Source organism: Ranitomeya variabilis, chromosome 4, assembly GCF_051348905.1.
Source record: "Ranitomeya variabilis isolate aRanVar5 chromosome 4, aRanVar5.hap1, whole genome shotgun sequence".
Lineage (NCBI taxonomy): Eukaryota > Metazoa > Chordata > Amphibia > Anura > Dendrobatidae > Ranitomeya > Ranitomeya variabilis.
In genome coordinates, this window is record NC_135235.1 from 389,936,761 (window position 1) to 389,951,550 (window position 14,790).

Below are 14,790 nucleotides of genomic sequence, written 5' to 3' on the forward strand. Positions count from 1 at the left end.
GCAGGAACTCCAGTATTGCCACTATCGGGACCTCCCCTGCCCGTATTGGCCCTGAGCTGGAGAGGAATTTCTTCCATATTCTCCCATAGATCTTGGTCGTTACTGGGTTTCTGCTGCTGAGCAAGGTGGATATTAACCCAGCTGAGAACCCTTCTTTCTCTAGTAACGACCGCTCAAATGCCAGGCTGTCAAATGAAGCCCGGAGTTCTGCGGGTGGTTGAAGGGACCCTGCGTTAGAAGGTCCTGGTCTTCCGGGAGAACCCACGGGTCCGTCACTGACATCACTCTCAGCCAGTAAAACCATGGTCTTTTCGGCCAGAAGGGAGCTATCACAATTACCCTGGCCTTGTCTTCCCTGATCTTCCTCAGAACTGCTGGAACTAGACATATCGGTGGGAAGGCATACAGGAGTCCTGACGTCCATTCTATACTTAATGAGGTATAATTGGTGTGCACTCAGTCAATTTAGAGGGTGAGGTGCAGGTGTCATGGACAGAGGAGTCCCCGTATAAGTAAAATTTAGAAGACACCGCACACTCTTAGTAGATTATTATGCATATAGTGCAAAAACTTTGCACTATATGCATAATAATCTACTAAGAGTGTGCGGTGTCTTCTACATTCTATACTTAAGGCGTTTACTTCCAACGGCCTGTCTGCTGGGTTCAGGGAGCAGAATCTTTGAACTTTCTTGTTGGCTCTTGAGGCAAAGAGGTCTACCCTGGGTCTTCCCCACATGTGTACTATTTGTTGAAAAACAGACTTTTTTAGGGACCATTCCCCTTGCCTCAAGTGGTTCCTGCTTAAAAAGTCTGCCTTTATATTGTCCACACCTCGAATATGCAGGGCCGATAATGACAGGAAATGCCTTTCGGCTAGAGACATGAGTCTTCTGGTTATGTGCATCAGTGACCGAGAACGGGTGCCCCCTGGTGGTTCACGTATGCGACCGCTGTTCGATAGGACCCTCACATGATGCCCTGTCAAGTGTGGAAGTAATCTCTCTAGCGCCTTTTCTATTGCTAGGAGTTCCCACTCGTTTGAGGATAGATTTTTCTCCTCTTGAGCCCAGGGATCTTGGACCCACAGTGTGTCTGAGTGAGCTCCCCACCCCCATGGACTGGCGTCCGTTGTGATCACTTTGGAGGCTGTGTATGTCCAGGGGACTCCTCTCGGAGATGACTATCTGTAACCACCATCTGAGAGATTGGAGCACAGAGAATGGGAGAGTGAGCTTCTGCTCTAGCTGCCCCTGAAGTTCCAGGTCGTTCTGCAGCACACACCATTGCAGTTTTCTTGCATGGAACTGGGCCCATTTTACTGCCGGTATGCAGGAGGTTAGGGACCCAAATACTGACATGGCCCTTCTTAAAGTCATCTCTGTTTTTTTTAACGTGGTCATAATAATTTGTTTGATCTTTTCCTCTTTTTCTTCTGGGAGGCGACATTCCTGCGCCACGGAATCTATCGTTATCCCCAAGAAATTCTGGACCATTGCTGGCTCTAGTTTGGACTTCTTGAGGATTAGTTGCCATCCCAGTGTCTGTAGAGTGTCCATCACTATCCTGACCTGGTCCAGACAGTGAGAAAAGTTCTTCCCCACTATCAGGAAGTCGTCCTAGTAGGGAATTATCAGATTGTCTTTTTCTCTGAGATGTGCTGTGACCTCTGCTATCAGCTTTGTGAATACCCGTGGGGCTGTTGCTATCCCAAAGGGCAGAGCCCTGTATTGAAAGTGACGCAACTGGGACCCCATCCGGACTGCCACTCTGAGAAACCGACGATCTTGTTGTCTGATTGGGACGTGATAATAAGCGTCCTTGAGGTCGAGGACGGACATGTAACACTGGGGATATAGAAGCTTCACCGCTGATTTTATGGTTTCCATCTTGAATGATGGTATTACAAGAAATTTGTTGAGGCCTTTTAAATTTATTATTGTCCTCCAGGAATTGTCTGTTTTTTTTATGAGAAAAAGAGGGGAATAAAATCCTTCCCTCCTTTCCTCTATAGGAACCTCTTCCAAGACGTGCTTGTCTAGGAGTGATGTTACTTCCCCCTCCAGACTGTCTTGCTTCTCTTGGGAGGACTGTACTGGAGTCTGCATATATCTTTTTGGAGGCCAGTGGTGGAATTTTAGTTTTAGGCCTGATCCTACGATCTGCCGGATCCATATGCTGGATGAGATCCTCTCCCAGGCTGGAAGGAAGTGAGAGAGCCTCCCTCCCACCTGAGAAGGACTGTCACTGGGAGGGTTTCTTGGTATCTCTGGGGGACTTGCCAAAATAGAAGCCCTTTCCTCCCCTGGGTCGCTTGTCCAGGTTGCTCCTGTCTCGGTCTCTATACTGCTGCCTTCGGAATTTTTGGCCTCTCTGAAAGGAGCGACGAAAGGGCTGAAATGGCTGTTTCGGAAAGTTTTAATTTTTGTCCCCGGCTTTCTCTAATACCTCGTCTAATGCCGGTCCGAACAGGAAGTTCCCCTCACAAGGCAAAGAGCAAAGCTTCATCTTCGCCTGAGTATCTCCTGGCCAGCATTTAAGCCATACGGCACGGCGTCCTGTGTTGGTTAAAGCTGCTGATTTGGCTGCCAGTCTAGCTGAGTCTGCTGATGCTTCAGCTAGAAACACTACCGCTGCTCTCATGGCTGGTATTGCCTGTAGGATAGTCTCTCTGGGAACTTTTTGCTCTACCTGTTCCTCCAGGTTGTCTATCCAGACTTTTAAGGATCTGGCTCCACAAGTGGCCGCGATAGCTGGCCTTAGTGCACCTGCCAAGGCTTCCCATGCCATTTTTAGGGAACTATCCACCTTCCTGTCCAGAGGTTCTTTTAGAGAACCTAGGTCCTTGAATGGCAGGGAGGATTTCCTGGCAACTTTTGAGACTGCCACATCAATCTTTGGGGCTCTATCCCAAGATGAGGACGCCTCCTCCTCAAACGGATACCTTCTCTTTAGGGAGGTGGTTATTTGGGACCTCTTTTCCGGTTTTTGCCATTCCCTTTTAATCAGTTCTTGTAATTGTTCATTAATAGGGAATGACCTCCGTTTTCTCTTCTGTAGGCTGTTGTGAATTCTGTTCTCGAGCTCCCTCCTGTGGTTATGAATGGTACTTCGGCGAGTTCTGTTCATGGACTCCCTCTGGTGGCTGTGAGTGGAGCTGCTGGTTCTGAGATTCATTCTCCAGCTGATCTCGTTGAGGTCTTGGCTGGCTGCTCTATTTAACTCCACTCAGATCGTTACTTGATGCCAGCTGTCAATGTCCTAGTACTGGTTCAGTTCTCTTGGATCTTTCAGATGACTTGTCTACTTCAGCAAAAGCCAAGTCCCTGCTAGCTTATTTGTTACCACTGTTTTTTTTGTCCAGCTTGCTATAATGATTTTGTCCTGTTAGCTGGAAGCTCTGGGATGCAGTGTGGCACCACCGCGCCGTGAGTCGGTGCGGTGGTTTCTTTTGCACACTCTGCGTGTTTTTTTGTTAGTTTTTATGCTGACCGCAAAGATACCTTTTCTGTCTTCAGTCTGTTTAGTGAAGGCTGGCCTCCTTTGCTGAAACCTATTTCATTCCTGTGTTTGTGACTTCCATCTTAACTCACAGTCAATATATGTGGGGGGCTGCCTATTTCTTTGGGGAATTTCTCTGAGGCAAGGTAGGCTGTATTTTCTCTCTTTAGGGGCAGTTAGCTCTTAGGCTGTGAAGAGGCGTCTAGGCAGAGTCAGGAACGCTCCACGGCTATTTCTAGTTGTTGTGATAGGATTAGGACTTGCGGTCAGCAGAGCTCCCACTTCCCAGAGCTCGTCCTGTAATACTAGTTTGCTCATCTGGTCATTCCTAGTGCTCCTAACCACCAGTTCAAACATAACAGTAGGCCACTGAACATAAGTTCCTGGGCTGTCTTTTTAGCCTTCTCATCTACCAGCCCCATGGTAGAGCGAACAGCTTTTATAAGCTAAGCCTATCTGTAGCCTCTGCTGGAAATGTGTCCTCCTCCTCTGAGCTACTATCTGAGTAGTGAGCTGCATCCGAGTCCCCTTCTGACTCTGAGGAATCCCTCTGGGATGCTACTGAGGGGCTGGATCTGTCCCTAGATCTGGCATCCATGTCAGCTGTCTGTAATGCTTTTACGGACCTAGAGACTTCGGACTGGATCAGAGATCTTAGGCTGTCCGTAAAGGAGGGTGTTTCCTCCGCCACAGTCTTGTTGATACACTCCTGACACAGTCTTATCCCAAGATGCCTTTAGAGGCTTTTTACATAAGGGACATTCCTTATTTTTAGTCTTTCCCTTTTACTTTTTGGGGACCTCCTATACTCCACCCCGCAATGTATGAAAAGAGGGGAGAGACGGAGATAAGAGAAAAGAACAGACATTAGCGTGCTGGACTTTCTTGCAGTTCACTCACCACTCTGACGCTTTCCAAGTACGGGTACCGGATCCGGAGGTTGGCTGGTTTTCTCCGTGTCTCCCACTGAGACTAGGGACCCCTCCTTGGTATGGCGATCCGTCCGTACGCTGTCCGAGCGGCTTCTGCTGCTGCCACGGCGGGACTGGCTCTTCTCACTTGAGCGAGACCGCCTTTCCTGCATCTCTTGTTGTGGCATCAAATGCTCTGGTGAAAAGCTCTCCACCATACACACTACCACTTAACAAGAGTGGTCACCTTCAACCTGGCCTGGTTTTAGTGACACAGGGCAGCACTTCTGGCTCGTTTAAATAGATTCACTTTTTTTTTTTTTTAATGAATCACCTGGTTGATCCTGCCATTACTGGTCGCTTCCGGTGCTTATAGATGTAATCAATCACCTGGTTGATCCTGCATCTGCCGCCGCTAGCGCAACGCCTGCGCTGTGTAATCATGTCAGAGTGCGCACCCGGCAACCACTTCCAGTGCGCGTTATAATTTACCTGGCTGATCCTGACATTGCCGGCCACCCAGCGACGCTTGTGCGGTAAAATGATATCTGAGCGCGCACCCGGCAACCACTTCCGGTGCGCGCTCCATACACCTGGTTGATCCTGCCCCGAGTGCTACCGCCGGCTTCAGCGCCTATGCGCGCTTTACTTCCAGGAGCGCACCCGGCCTTTGCTTCCGGTGCACGCCGAAGATTTTGGCCCCCCCTGCCCCTCTACCGCATCAAATCGTTCCGAGTGCTGCCGCCCTTCCTTGCGCACGCACGTACCTCCATTCCTAGGTACCTGGTGCCGGCTGGAGCCCACGCCACGGATCTCAGCTCAGCTCAGCGCAGCTCTTAGCATGCAGATGCTCCAGTGCTCCGGACACCGCTCCAAACCGCTCTGCAGCTTCAGGTACTCAGGGAGGAGGAGGAAGGGGGGAGACCTGCTCTTCACGCTAGACAGGGAGGGCCACAAAACCTCCGAGGAGCTTACCTAGCCCGGGCACCGATGTGCCTCACGGGCTGCATGGCCACCTTTGGTCAACAGGGGGGCACCAAAAAGTGACCCCCGTGGACAGCAGGATTTCTACTCGACAGGGGGGGAGCGCCACCTGCGGCCCCCGTGGAGAATCTTCACCCGGGCGTTCGCCTCACGGGCTGTGGCCATGCTTCGCTCAGGGGGGCATGGTATACATTGACCCCCAAGGCGACTACCGGTACCTGGTGACGGGTGCAGCAGACCAGCGCCTGCCCAAATCCACCCGACCCAGGCATCCTCTTCTATCTTCATCAGAAGTCTTCCATCTTGAGGGTTCCCCGTCAAGGACAGGAAACCAACTGATGTGGAGAGAGGAGCCGCCCCTTTTATCTTGAAGGTTTCCTGTCCTTGATGGGCGGATCCCCTCTCTCGTGGTGCCGTCATGTATGATGGAAAAAAACTCAAATTTTTTGGCCAAATTTTGTGCTAAGCATCTCATGTGTTTTTTCATAGATTTCACAAGCCATTATGCTATTCACATTTCATGCATCACACATTCCTTTGCTTTAGTAGCCAGAAAAACCTCTTTAACATGCTTATTTTCCACATAATAGGTTATACTTAGCCCATATGTGGAAGCAATCTACCCACTCATAGCAACATGATCACAAGGAGGAACAAGAGTTCTTTTGGGTATAGAACCATAAAAGACAAAAGTTTATTGAGAGTTCATATTACATATAACCATAATATAAAAACAGGGACAACCTGATAAAGTGACACATGTGCAGATAAAATAACAGGGCAACCAGAAGCCCCCAACAAAAAGCGCCCCTTAGTGCTTACTAGTATATAGTATAAAGTGCACGTGCAACACAGTATAGCACAGGTAGGCTGGCACAGCCCCAAAAAGGAATAGGTAGTAATGAGATATCGAACCACTATCATGTAGGGCCAGCCAGCACTTACCACGGGCAAAAGTTGGAGGGATTCCGGGGCCGGGTGTGCAGAGAGCCCCCCGACGCGCGTTTCGCGTCCACCACAGACCGCTTTCTCCCTTGAGCACTAAGGGGCGCTTTTTGTTGGGAGCTTCTGGTTGCCCTGTTATTTTATCTGCACATGTGTCACTTTATCAGGTTGTCCCTGTTTTTATATTATGGTTATATGTAATATGAACTCTCAATAAACTTTTGTCTTTTATGGTTCTATACCCAAAAGAACTCTTATTCCTTTGCTTTAGTACAATTGAGTGCAGCCATTTGTCTATTTGCTATGTAAGTTGTTTTTGGTTATGCACCAGTTCAGACTAGTTCGCTGTTCAGTCAGTTTACCATTACTTGCTATAAACTATTTTTCTGACTTGAACGCCCCGCCCTTCACCATGCTGTGATTTTAATTAATCCAAACACAGTTGGTTCCGACCTTCCTATAAATGCAGGCTTTACCATGATATTAGCCAGAGGTAAGTGTTCACACTAGGCAGACAGGTCAGGGACTCATCCGATCTGAAATTACCTTGACGTTTGGTGGATGGACTCACATTTTTTGGCCAAATTTTGAGCTAAGCATCTCGTGTTTTTTCATAGATTTCACAAGCCATTATGCTATTCACATTTCATGTATCACACATTCCTTTGCTTTAGTACAATTGAGTGCAGCTATTTGTCTATTTGCAATGTAAGTTGTTTTTGGTTATGCACCAGTTCAGACTAGTTCGCTGTTCAGTCGGTTTACCATTACTTGCTTAAATACCAGTGTCAGCAATTGACAACCGCAGCGATCCACAGGTACACTGACCCTTTGTGGAGTGACTCTGCTTCTGAGCCTGCTACAAAGTCCATGATACGTTACATGACTGCTATATCCGTCATTGGGTGTTAAGGGCTTTTCTTTTTTTCATTTGCTTTTTCCAGCTCAGTGTCCCTTCATGCTTTTAATGCTTGTCACTTACTTGTGCTGATATTTGTAGGCATTTCCTCCTCCTTACACCGCTGACTATCGTCCATATAGATTTCTTTTTCTTTTCTCATAACTTCATAATGAATATGATCCAGTTCTTCAGCCTAATTTCCAGTGTATATATGTGAAAATTAATGTACAAATAAGAAGAGAGCTGAAGAAGTTTATCAGAACATTTTATAAAATAAGAACTGTACCCATTGGCTACAAAGACAAAAAAAAAGTATGTACAAGATCACTTACAGCATTTGGTGTGATCTCTGATCTACCTTATGATCCTGAAGGCCATTATGATTTTCCTCTGTACCATTATCTGCAACAAGGGGATAAGAAAATCTGAATGGTGTGTTCTTCATACTGAATGTATCTGTAGGAAAAGCATGATGAGTCACTGAAAACATTGCCGATAGGCTATTATCATGTAAACATATTCCAAGGAGATCTCTACTCTGCAATCAATGAAAGTTTCTGCTTACACATTGATGTAGCGGGCTGGTGATCCTCCATCATGATGTCCTTGTAAAGATCTTTGTGTCCCTCTAAATATTCCCACTCCTCCAAGGAGAAATAGACTGTGATGTCTTGACATCTTATAGGAACCTGATGTACACAAACGATAAAGATTCAGTGGGGAAACAACTCAACCACCATTTCTTTGGACCAGTTCTTTGTATGGTAATTTTTATACAGAAAAGATTAAAAACCACCTTCTTTTTCTAAGAAGATAGCTCCAAAACATTAACTTTATACCTTCTTTAACCAGACATTGTACACATTATCTAATGTCTTTCTATGTAATGACTTCAAATGCTCACAAAGGAAATAATCTGCTGAATAAAAACCTTAAAGTAGACATGATCGAATAAATTAGAGTGGAATTGAATTCTATTTGAATTTTACAAAAATCTGCATTCAACAAAATGTGGATTTTTTTGTAACTCGATCCAGTGCCGGATTCAGCAAAATGCCAACTATTGGCCACAAAGTTTTCTGAACCATAAGAGGACAAAATGTTAAAGTAAAAAAATAAATCTTATTCACCTCTCTGGTCCCTCAGCTCACCACTACCCGTTTGGTCCCTGTTTGGATTAGCATCGGTAAAATTCCCGAGTTTGCAAGGCCCATGCTATGATGTATAATATCACCGCGAGCACATGAGCAGAACCTGCAGGCCCAGGGATTTAATTGGTGCCAACAAAGATTGGACAAGTGGGGGTGAGGAGCTGAGGTGCTGGTGAGAAGAGTATAAAGGATTAAAGATCCCATAGCTTGATAAGTGACAAGAATAATTTCTCAGTGAATCGAATTTCTCCAGGGAAACGCGCAAACAAGCAAATTCAAAGACTTTATGGCTCAATCATTTGGTATGCTACAATATTTTTTTAGTTAGGGAGAAAATGGTTTTATGCTGAATCCGTTTTAATTACATTTTTTAAACAAACATTTATTGTTACACAGGGAGATTAAGATAAGTAAACAGCAGAACAAAACTGTAGATTACGTCCCAGTACAATTTCAATCAAATAATAATATAAAAAGTTTTTTGAGCGTCTAAAACTAACATATAACAAAATAAGGGAGGGGGGAGACAATAAGGCAGGTTAAGAAAAGGAAAGAAAGATCAGGAAAAAAAAAGGGGGGGAGGTTATCATGATAGCACACATTAAATCTTAAGAAAAAAAAATGAGTATTGAAATGATCAGAATCCCTAAATTCCCCTCTTAGATGCCATATATGTCAGAAAAGCAAAAAACCCATCAAACAGCACTGTCCATTTAGGAAGGGGGACAGGGAGTCTGCAGGACAGAAATACTAGAGATTTGTGCTGTTATCTTACTTCATTCTGGGTGAAGTTATACAAGAAGCAATGCAAGATGGATTCTTGTGTATTATGCAGTAGCAGGAATAGGCTGTAAACAGTAATTGAAGTAAATCTTGTCATATCAGTGTGTTGTGGCTTTCTGTGTGTGCACAATACAATGAGATATTCAGATAAACCCTTTACTAACAGCCGATTGCTTCTTAGAAATAATTAATCTACAAAAAAGTAATGTCCACCTTTTGCAAATTAACCTTTTGTGCCATAATCCTAGCCCCCAATCATCCCGGATTCAGCGGGACTGTCCCGATTCAAGTGTGCAGTTCTGCTGTCCCAGCAGGTTAGGGCTTTGTCCCATGACTTCTAATACTCACTTCTCGCCGATGTTGTCATTGCGCTATGGCTCCTCCTCCAGGGTGGGGTGGGGGGCGCATCGTTCTGCTATATCATAAATTATTCCCTTCTCTTGTGATCTGGCATGCTCAATAGTGATGAGCGAGTGTACTCGTTGCTTGAGATTTCCCGAGCACGCTCGGGTGGTCTCCGAGTATTTATTAGTGTTAGGAGATTTAGTTTTCATCACCGCAGCTAAATGATTTACAGCTAATTGCCAGGCTGAGTACATGTGGGGGTTGCCTGGTTGCTAGGGAATCCCCACATGTATTCAAGCTGGCTTTTAGATGTAAATCATTTAGCGGAGGTGATGAAAACTATATCTCCGAACACTAACAAATACTCGGAGATCACCCGGGCGTCCTCGGGAAATCTCAAGCAACGAGTATACTCGCTCATCACTAGTGCTCAAGACTCAAACTCGCAATCTCATGTTCACAGGCAGCAGCTCTAACTATGAGTCACAGCACACAATGATAAATATGGGAGAATTTGTTAATCTTGAGATGTATTGCAGGCAGTGACCCCAGAAGCAAATGCTACAGGTACACAGAGATACATTGTATATAGTAGTGCATTTCCATGTCCCTGTATTCTAAAAGGTAAAAGACGTCAGATTTGTTTTGTTCCTATAAAAATAATTGCAAAAATGAAAGTCTTAAACCCACAACCTCTATATTTGCAGGCAGGGGCAAAAGCTATTTAGTAACAGGCTCCAGAGATGTCACTTGGGAAGGTATTGCATACTTGATCTGTGTTGCAGCCACTAACTAAACAGGCAGATTATACTGATACATAGAGATACATTGTACATAGAAATACACTTATGTCCCATATTCTAGAGGGAGAATACAATTTTTTTCTTCCCATAAAATTACTAAAAAATGAAAATAATTTACAATAATTTCATTCTTTATTTAACTTTTTAAAAAATTATAAACAAATATCACAAATTCGCAAATAACACGGACATATTTTGTGTCACTGTAATAGTAAAAACTCGCACAGCACAGAGATCAGATTATTTATGGGACAGGTATATGGTATAAAAATTGGCCTTATTGATATTTTTTTCTCTATTAAACCCATAAAAAAAGTAATAGAAACGTAACACTAACGGCGTGTGCACATGTTGGGTAACTCTGTTTTTTTTTGTTTACTATGTCTATTTCTGCAAGTGTCCGCACTACCCAACGCAATAACCATTTCCTCGGATTATTGCATGTTTGCTTTGTTTCTTTTAGAGTTTCCCCCCCACATTTGATGCATTTTTGGTGCAGATGTGAATCCACAGTTTACTGATTTTTTTTTTACATTATTATTAATAATAATTTTTATCTATATAGCGCTAACCTATTCCTCAGCACTTTACAATTAATCGGGGACATGCATAGACAATAAAAAGAAACAATCAAACACATTTGAACAGTTACATGAGTAGTGAGAGCCTGCTCACAAGCCTACAATCTATAAGGAAATCGAGGGTAAAAAATAGGTAGATCGTGCCGTTATGTACGGTCCAGCCATCATTATTATAATAAAGGTTTTCATATAAAGCTGCACGATCTGCTCACCAGCCAGGATCTGTCTAGGACTCTAGGTACAGTTACCGAGTGGTGTTGGGTGCATGGAAGATGTGGAGGCAGATGAATAGAAAAGAGCAGATTATGATTAACATTTAGAAGGAAAGAATGGGGAGAGTTAGGTTAGTAAGTTAGGTTTACTACAGAAAAACTTTGATTCTGTGCTTAAAAAAGCAATATTGCTTTTCTTCCCTTGCGTTTTTTCAGGCTCCACATAGACGCCAGAAAGTAAGATTCGCAGCCTCCCATACATTGGTCAGGTACCACTGACATGTAGTGTGGACCGGAGTCCCTTAAATTGATCTACTCATCTCTAGTTCCAACTGTCCCATATAAAGCAGACAGTCCTCGATTTGGGTCTACGTCCTGCAGTCCCAGGTGTCTGCTGACTGTCCCTCACTGCCACTGCCCCTCTGACATCTCCTCCTGCCAGGCTAGAAAGAAAATGATAAGGCGTAGACTGGGGTGTTGTGGCCAAGGGCTTGACCAAAATTTGCCACAGTGCAATACGCGCAACACATAATTTGTCCCCATTTGTTCTTCAAAAGTTGGGAGGTATGGCCATAATCTCCTTCATCTGGGCTGCATAATTACATGGCTGCTAAAAATATTCTGTAGAGTGTAATGTTCAAATGTTTAGGTGAGGTAAAATTTTCACCAGATTTGTGTTTTGCCGATTTAGGGCCCATTGAGATGCATTGGTGAATGAATTTACCATGTTGGCAATTCTTTTTTGGTGAAAATTAGAAAAATATGTACATAAATTCTCCCATTTTCTTGTATGGGCCAGGGAGATGACAAAATGGCCCAACAAAACAAGTCCTGTCAGATGTGTGCACAAGGCTCCACTTCGCTATTCTGCTGTTGCATTGAATCAGCTCCCTTGTCAGGCAACAAGCCCCCAGCTAATTTTGGGTTTGAGTTGTATTGTAACATCAGGCATCAAAGTAACTGTAGAGATGAACGTCCTGATGTGCGTTACACTGTAATCACTTACAAGCAACACACTCGCCCCAATTCATCATTTGCATTTTTTTTAAATCAACTTTTTTGTAATCTTTGTTGCCTTTTTGGTACCAAATTCCTCAAAAGGCCCACCAGATGCATGTATTTGCAAAGTTAAATAAAAAAAAAAAAAAAAAAAAAGCTTGAACTGTGACATTTTTGCATACTTGAAAATACACAGAGGGAGGTCAGAAGGGAGTTACAGTGAAGTTGTGCAAAATTTTTCGACTTTGTAAAAAGTTGCAAATGATGAATCAGCCGAAAGCCTCAGAAACTGCTTAACTCCTGACACAAAGCGGAAGACAGGAAAAGAGAAAAAACAGAACAGGCAAGCACGTATAAATTAGACTTAAAAAGGCACAAAAAGAATAAATGAATTGGGGGGGACAGGTAGATAACTAGACAAAAACAGGCGCAAAAGCAACGATGAACCGTAGCCGTATTTTCATCCCTAATTTCGTTTGTAGTTTTTGTTTATTATCTCCAAGGGCACCTTTTACATTGTATCATGTACACCACATTGGAGGATGATTTACATGAAAAGTCATCCAAAATTTTAGAAGCCTGTTTTGTGTTGGGTATGTGGACTTTGCTTGTTGGCAAGATGTGGGTACAGGTACTGCATTTTTTGCCATTACAGGGGGAATGTACCAGGCTCTGATGGTGATGAGAGGACACTTCTGGGGAGGAATTTCCTTATGTTTGGTGGCTGTTTGTAGGAGAAAAGTGGTAGATCTGGAAATACATCAGTCTGTCGTCTCTGGAATATGGATTGAAGATCAGCAGTAATTTTCCTTATGCTGCTCATGTGGAGTTCTATGTGACCACAAGAGCCAGCCTATTTTTGCCCGGTTTGTAAACCAGGAGTCAGCTTCTTGGGATCTTTGTAGCTGTGGATCGGTACCACACGATAATTTTTATTGTACATCATTCTTGCAGAAGGCAACTATTATTTACCCCATGATATAAATCAATCTCAGATTCTGCCTAGAGATCTGACGCCCTTTGTGGCCATGAAGCTTGTTAATTCAATAGGTATTTGCAGCGCAGTGTGTGTGCTTGTGTGTGCACTGGTGGGGGACAAATGCGGTCTTCACTTCTCTGATAGCTTAGACCAGGGCTGGGGAATCTTTTTTCTGCCAAGGACCATTTGGATATTTATACCATCCTTCGGGGGCCGTACAATCTCTGCCCACAAAGTACAGCCTGACTCTGGCACTGGTGTCATGACGCAATCTTTCATTGCATACCCTTCAGTGTTTAGTAGTGAACACTGCATGTGTGTGCTAACAGAGCAAGAAGAAATTAATGATCTGGTGGCAATCAAATTACAGCTCCCTGCACAAGAATGTGGTCCCTGAGAATCTGCCCGGGGCCTGATAAAAGGTCATCGTGGGCCGGAAATAGCCCTGGGGCCTGAGGTTCCCCACCCCTTGCTTAGAACTTGGGTAAAATATCTCCAAGAGCTAACATCTAAGATGGATGAATAGGATAGGTTCTCATGGATGGATCCATAGCAGTGGGGCTGAGTAAAGAAGCAACTGATTAGAATTCTTTTGTGATTATTATCAATCACAAAACAATACAACATTTTGGTATATTATGGATTATAATAGACTGGCCGCGAATTGGTCCCTCCCTACTCCCCTCCAGTCAGTGCCCCCTCCATATTCCTCTACAGTCAGCGCCCACATAGTGTTTTAGCAGTCAGTTAACGCTGCCATTAACCAACTTTTTACTATTGATGCTGCCTATGCAGCATCAATAGTAAAAACATATAATGTTAAAAATAATAATAATAAAAAAAACCATTATATTCTCACCTTCCGGCGTCCGCGGCAGCCTTTCCCGCTCCTCAGGTCCCAAGAATTGTCACGGGAAGCCTAGGTAGGCAAGAGCTAATAACCCAGGCCCCTGCGATTTCCCTCAACTCTGGGAAACCCTGACTGACCCTTCTCCCAGAGTTTACACTGATGGTGTGCATGTCTGGGCCTCCACCCTCACCCTGTCTCCTGTTTCAACCCTAGGCTGAAACCACCAACCACCACCCAGTGAAGAGACCACACACCAATATCCACAGTTAGCACAGACAAGGATAACGGAAAATATGCACCACGCCGCAGTCACACAGGAATACACTATAAATGCACAGGGCAAAACAACACAAATAAAGGAAGGAGAAAATATGACAAAGGGAAATACACCACCGGATACGAAACTCCTTCTCCTAGACCACCACTCCAGACCGAGATAACCAAGCACACGACAGAAGCTATAATCGGCGACGCCCAAAGCCCAGCAAAACTATTTAAAGGCAGTGGGCGTGACTCAGCCCTCAACCCGAGTACCAGCCAGATTAACCCCGGATAATCTGGATCAAATCTAACCGGCGCCACTGAGCATATAGTGAATGAGGAATTACCGCTGTCTGTCGGACGCCCTAGTGTGAACAGCGTCCGACATGACAAGAATGCATTGGCCAATGACCCCAGATGACGTAGCGGCGTCGCGAGACCGCTACATCATCACGGGTTATTGCCGCAAGGCATTACTGGGAACGGAGTGTCGCGAGGAGCATCGCTAAAGGCCTGGGCTGGATCCGGGGGCCGCCGGAAGGCGAGTATATAACTATTTTTTATTTTAATTCTTTTTTTAACAGG

At 44.5% G+C, this 14,790-nt stretch overlaps 1 protein-coding gene across 2 annotated transcripts in view; it reads right to left on the reverse strand.

Moving 5' to 3' along the window:
• LOC143767146 (uncharacterized) overlaps window positions 1-14,790 on the reverse strand; it is a 62,938-nt gene that overhangs the window by 14,045 nt on the left and 34,103 nt on the right. Inside the window, exons 4-6 of one of the 2 annotated variants that reach the window (XM_077255182.1) lie at window positions 7,807-7,930; window positions 7,600-7,643; window positions 7,323-7,434 (exon numbers count right to left, since the gene is read on the reverse strand). In XM_077255182.1, the coding sequence (XP_077111297.1) occupies window positions 7,323-7,434; window positions 7,600-7,643; window positions 7,807-7,930 (280 nt within the window). Of the gene's footprint in view, window positions 1-7,322; window positions 7,435-7,599; window positions 7,698-7,806; window positions 7,931-14,790 lie in introns of both variants that reach the window. The other variant, XM_077255181.1, reaches the window with a different exon arrangement.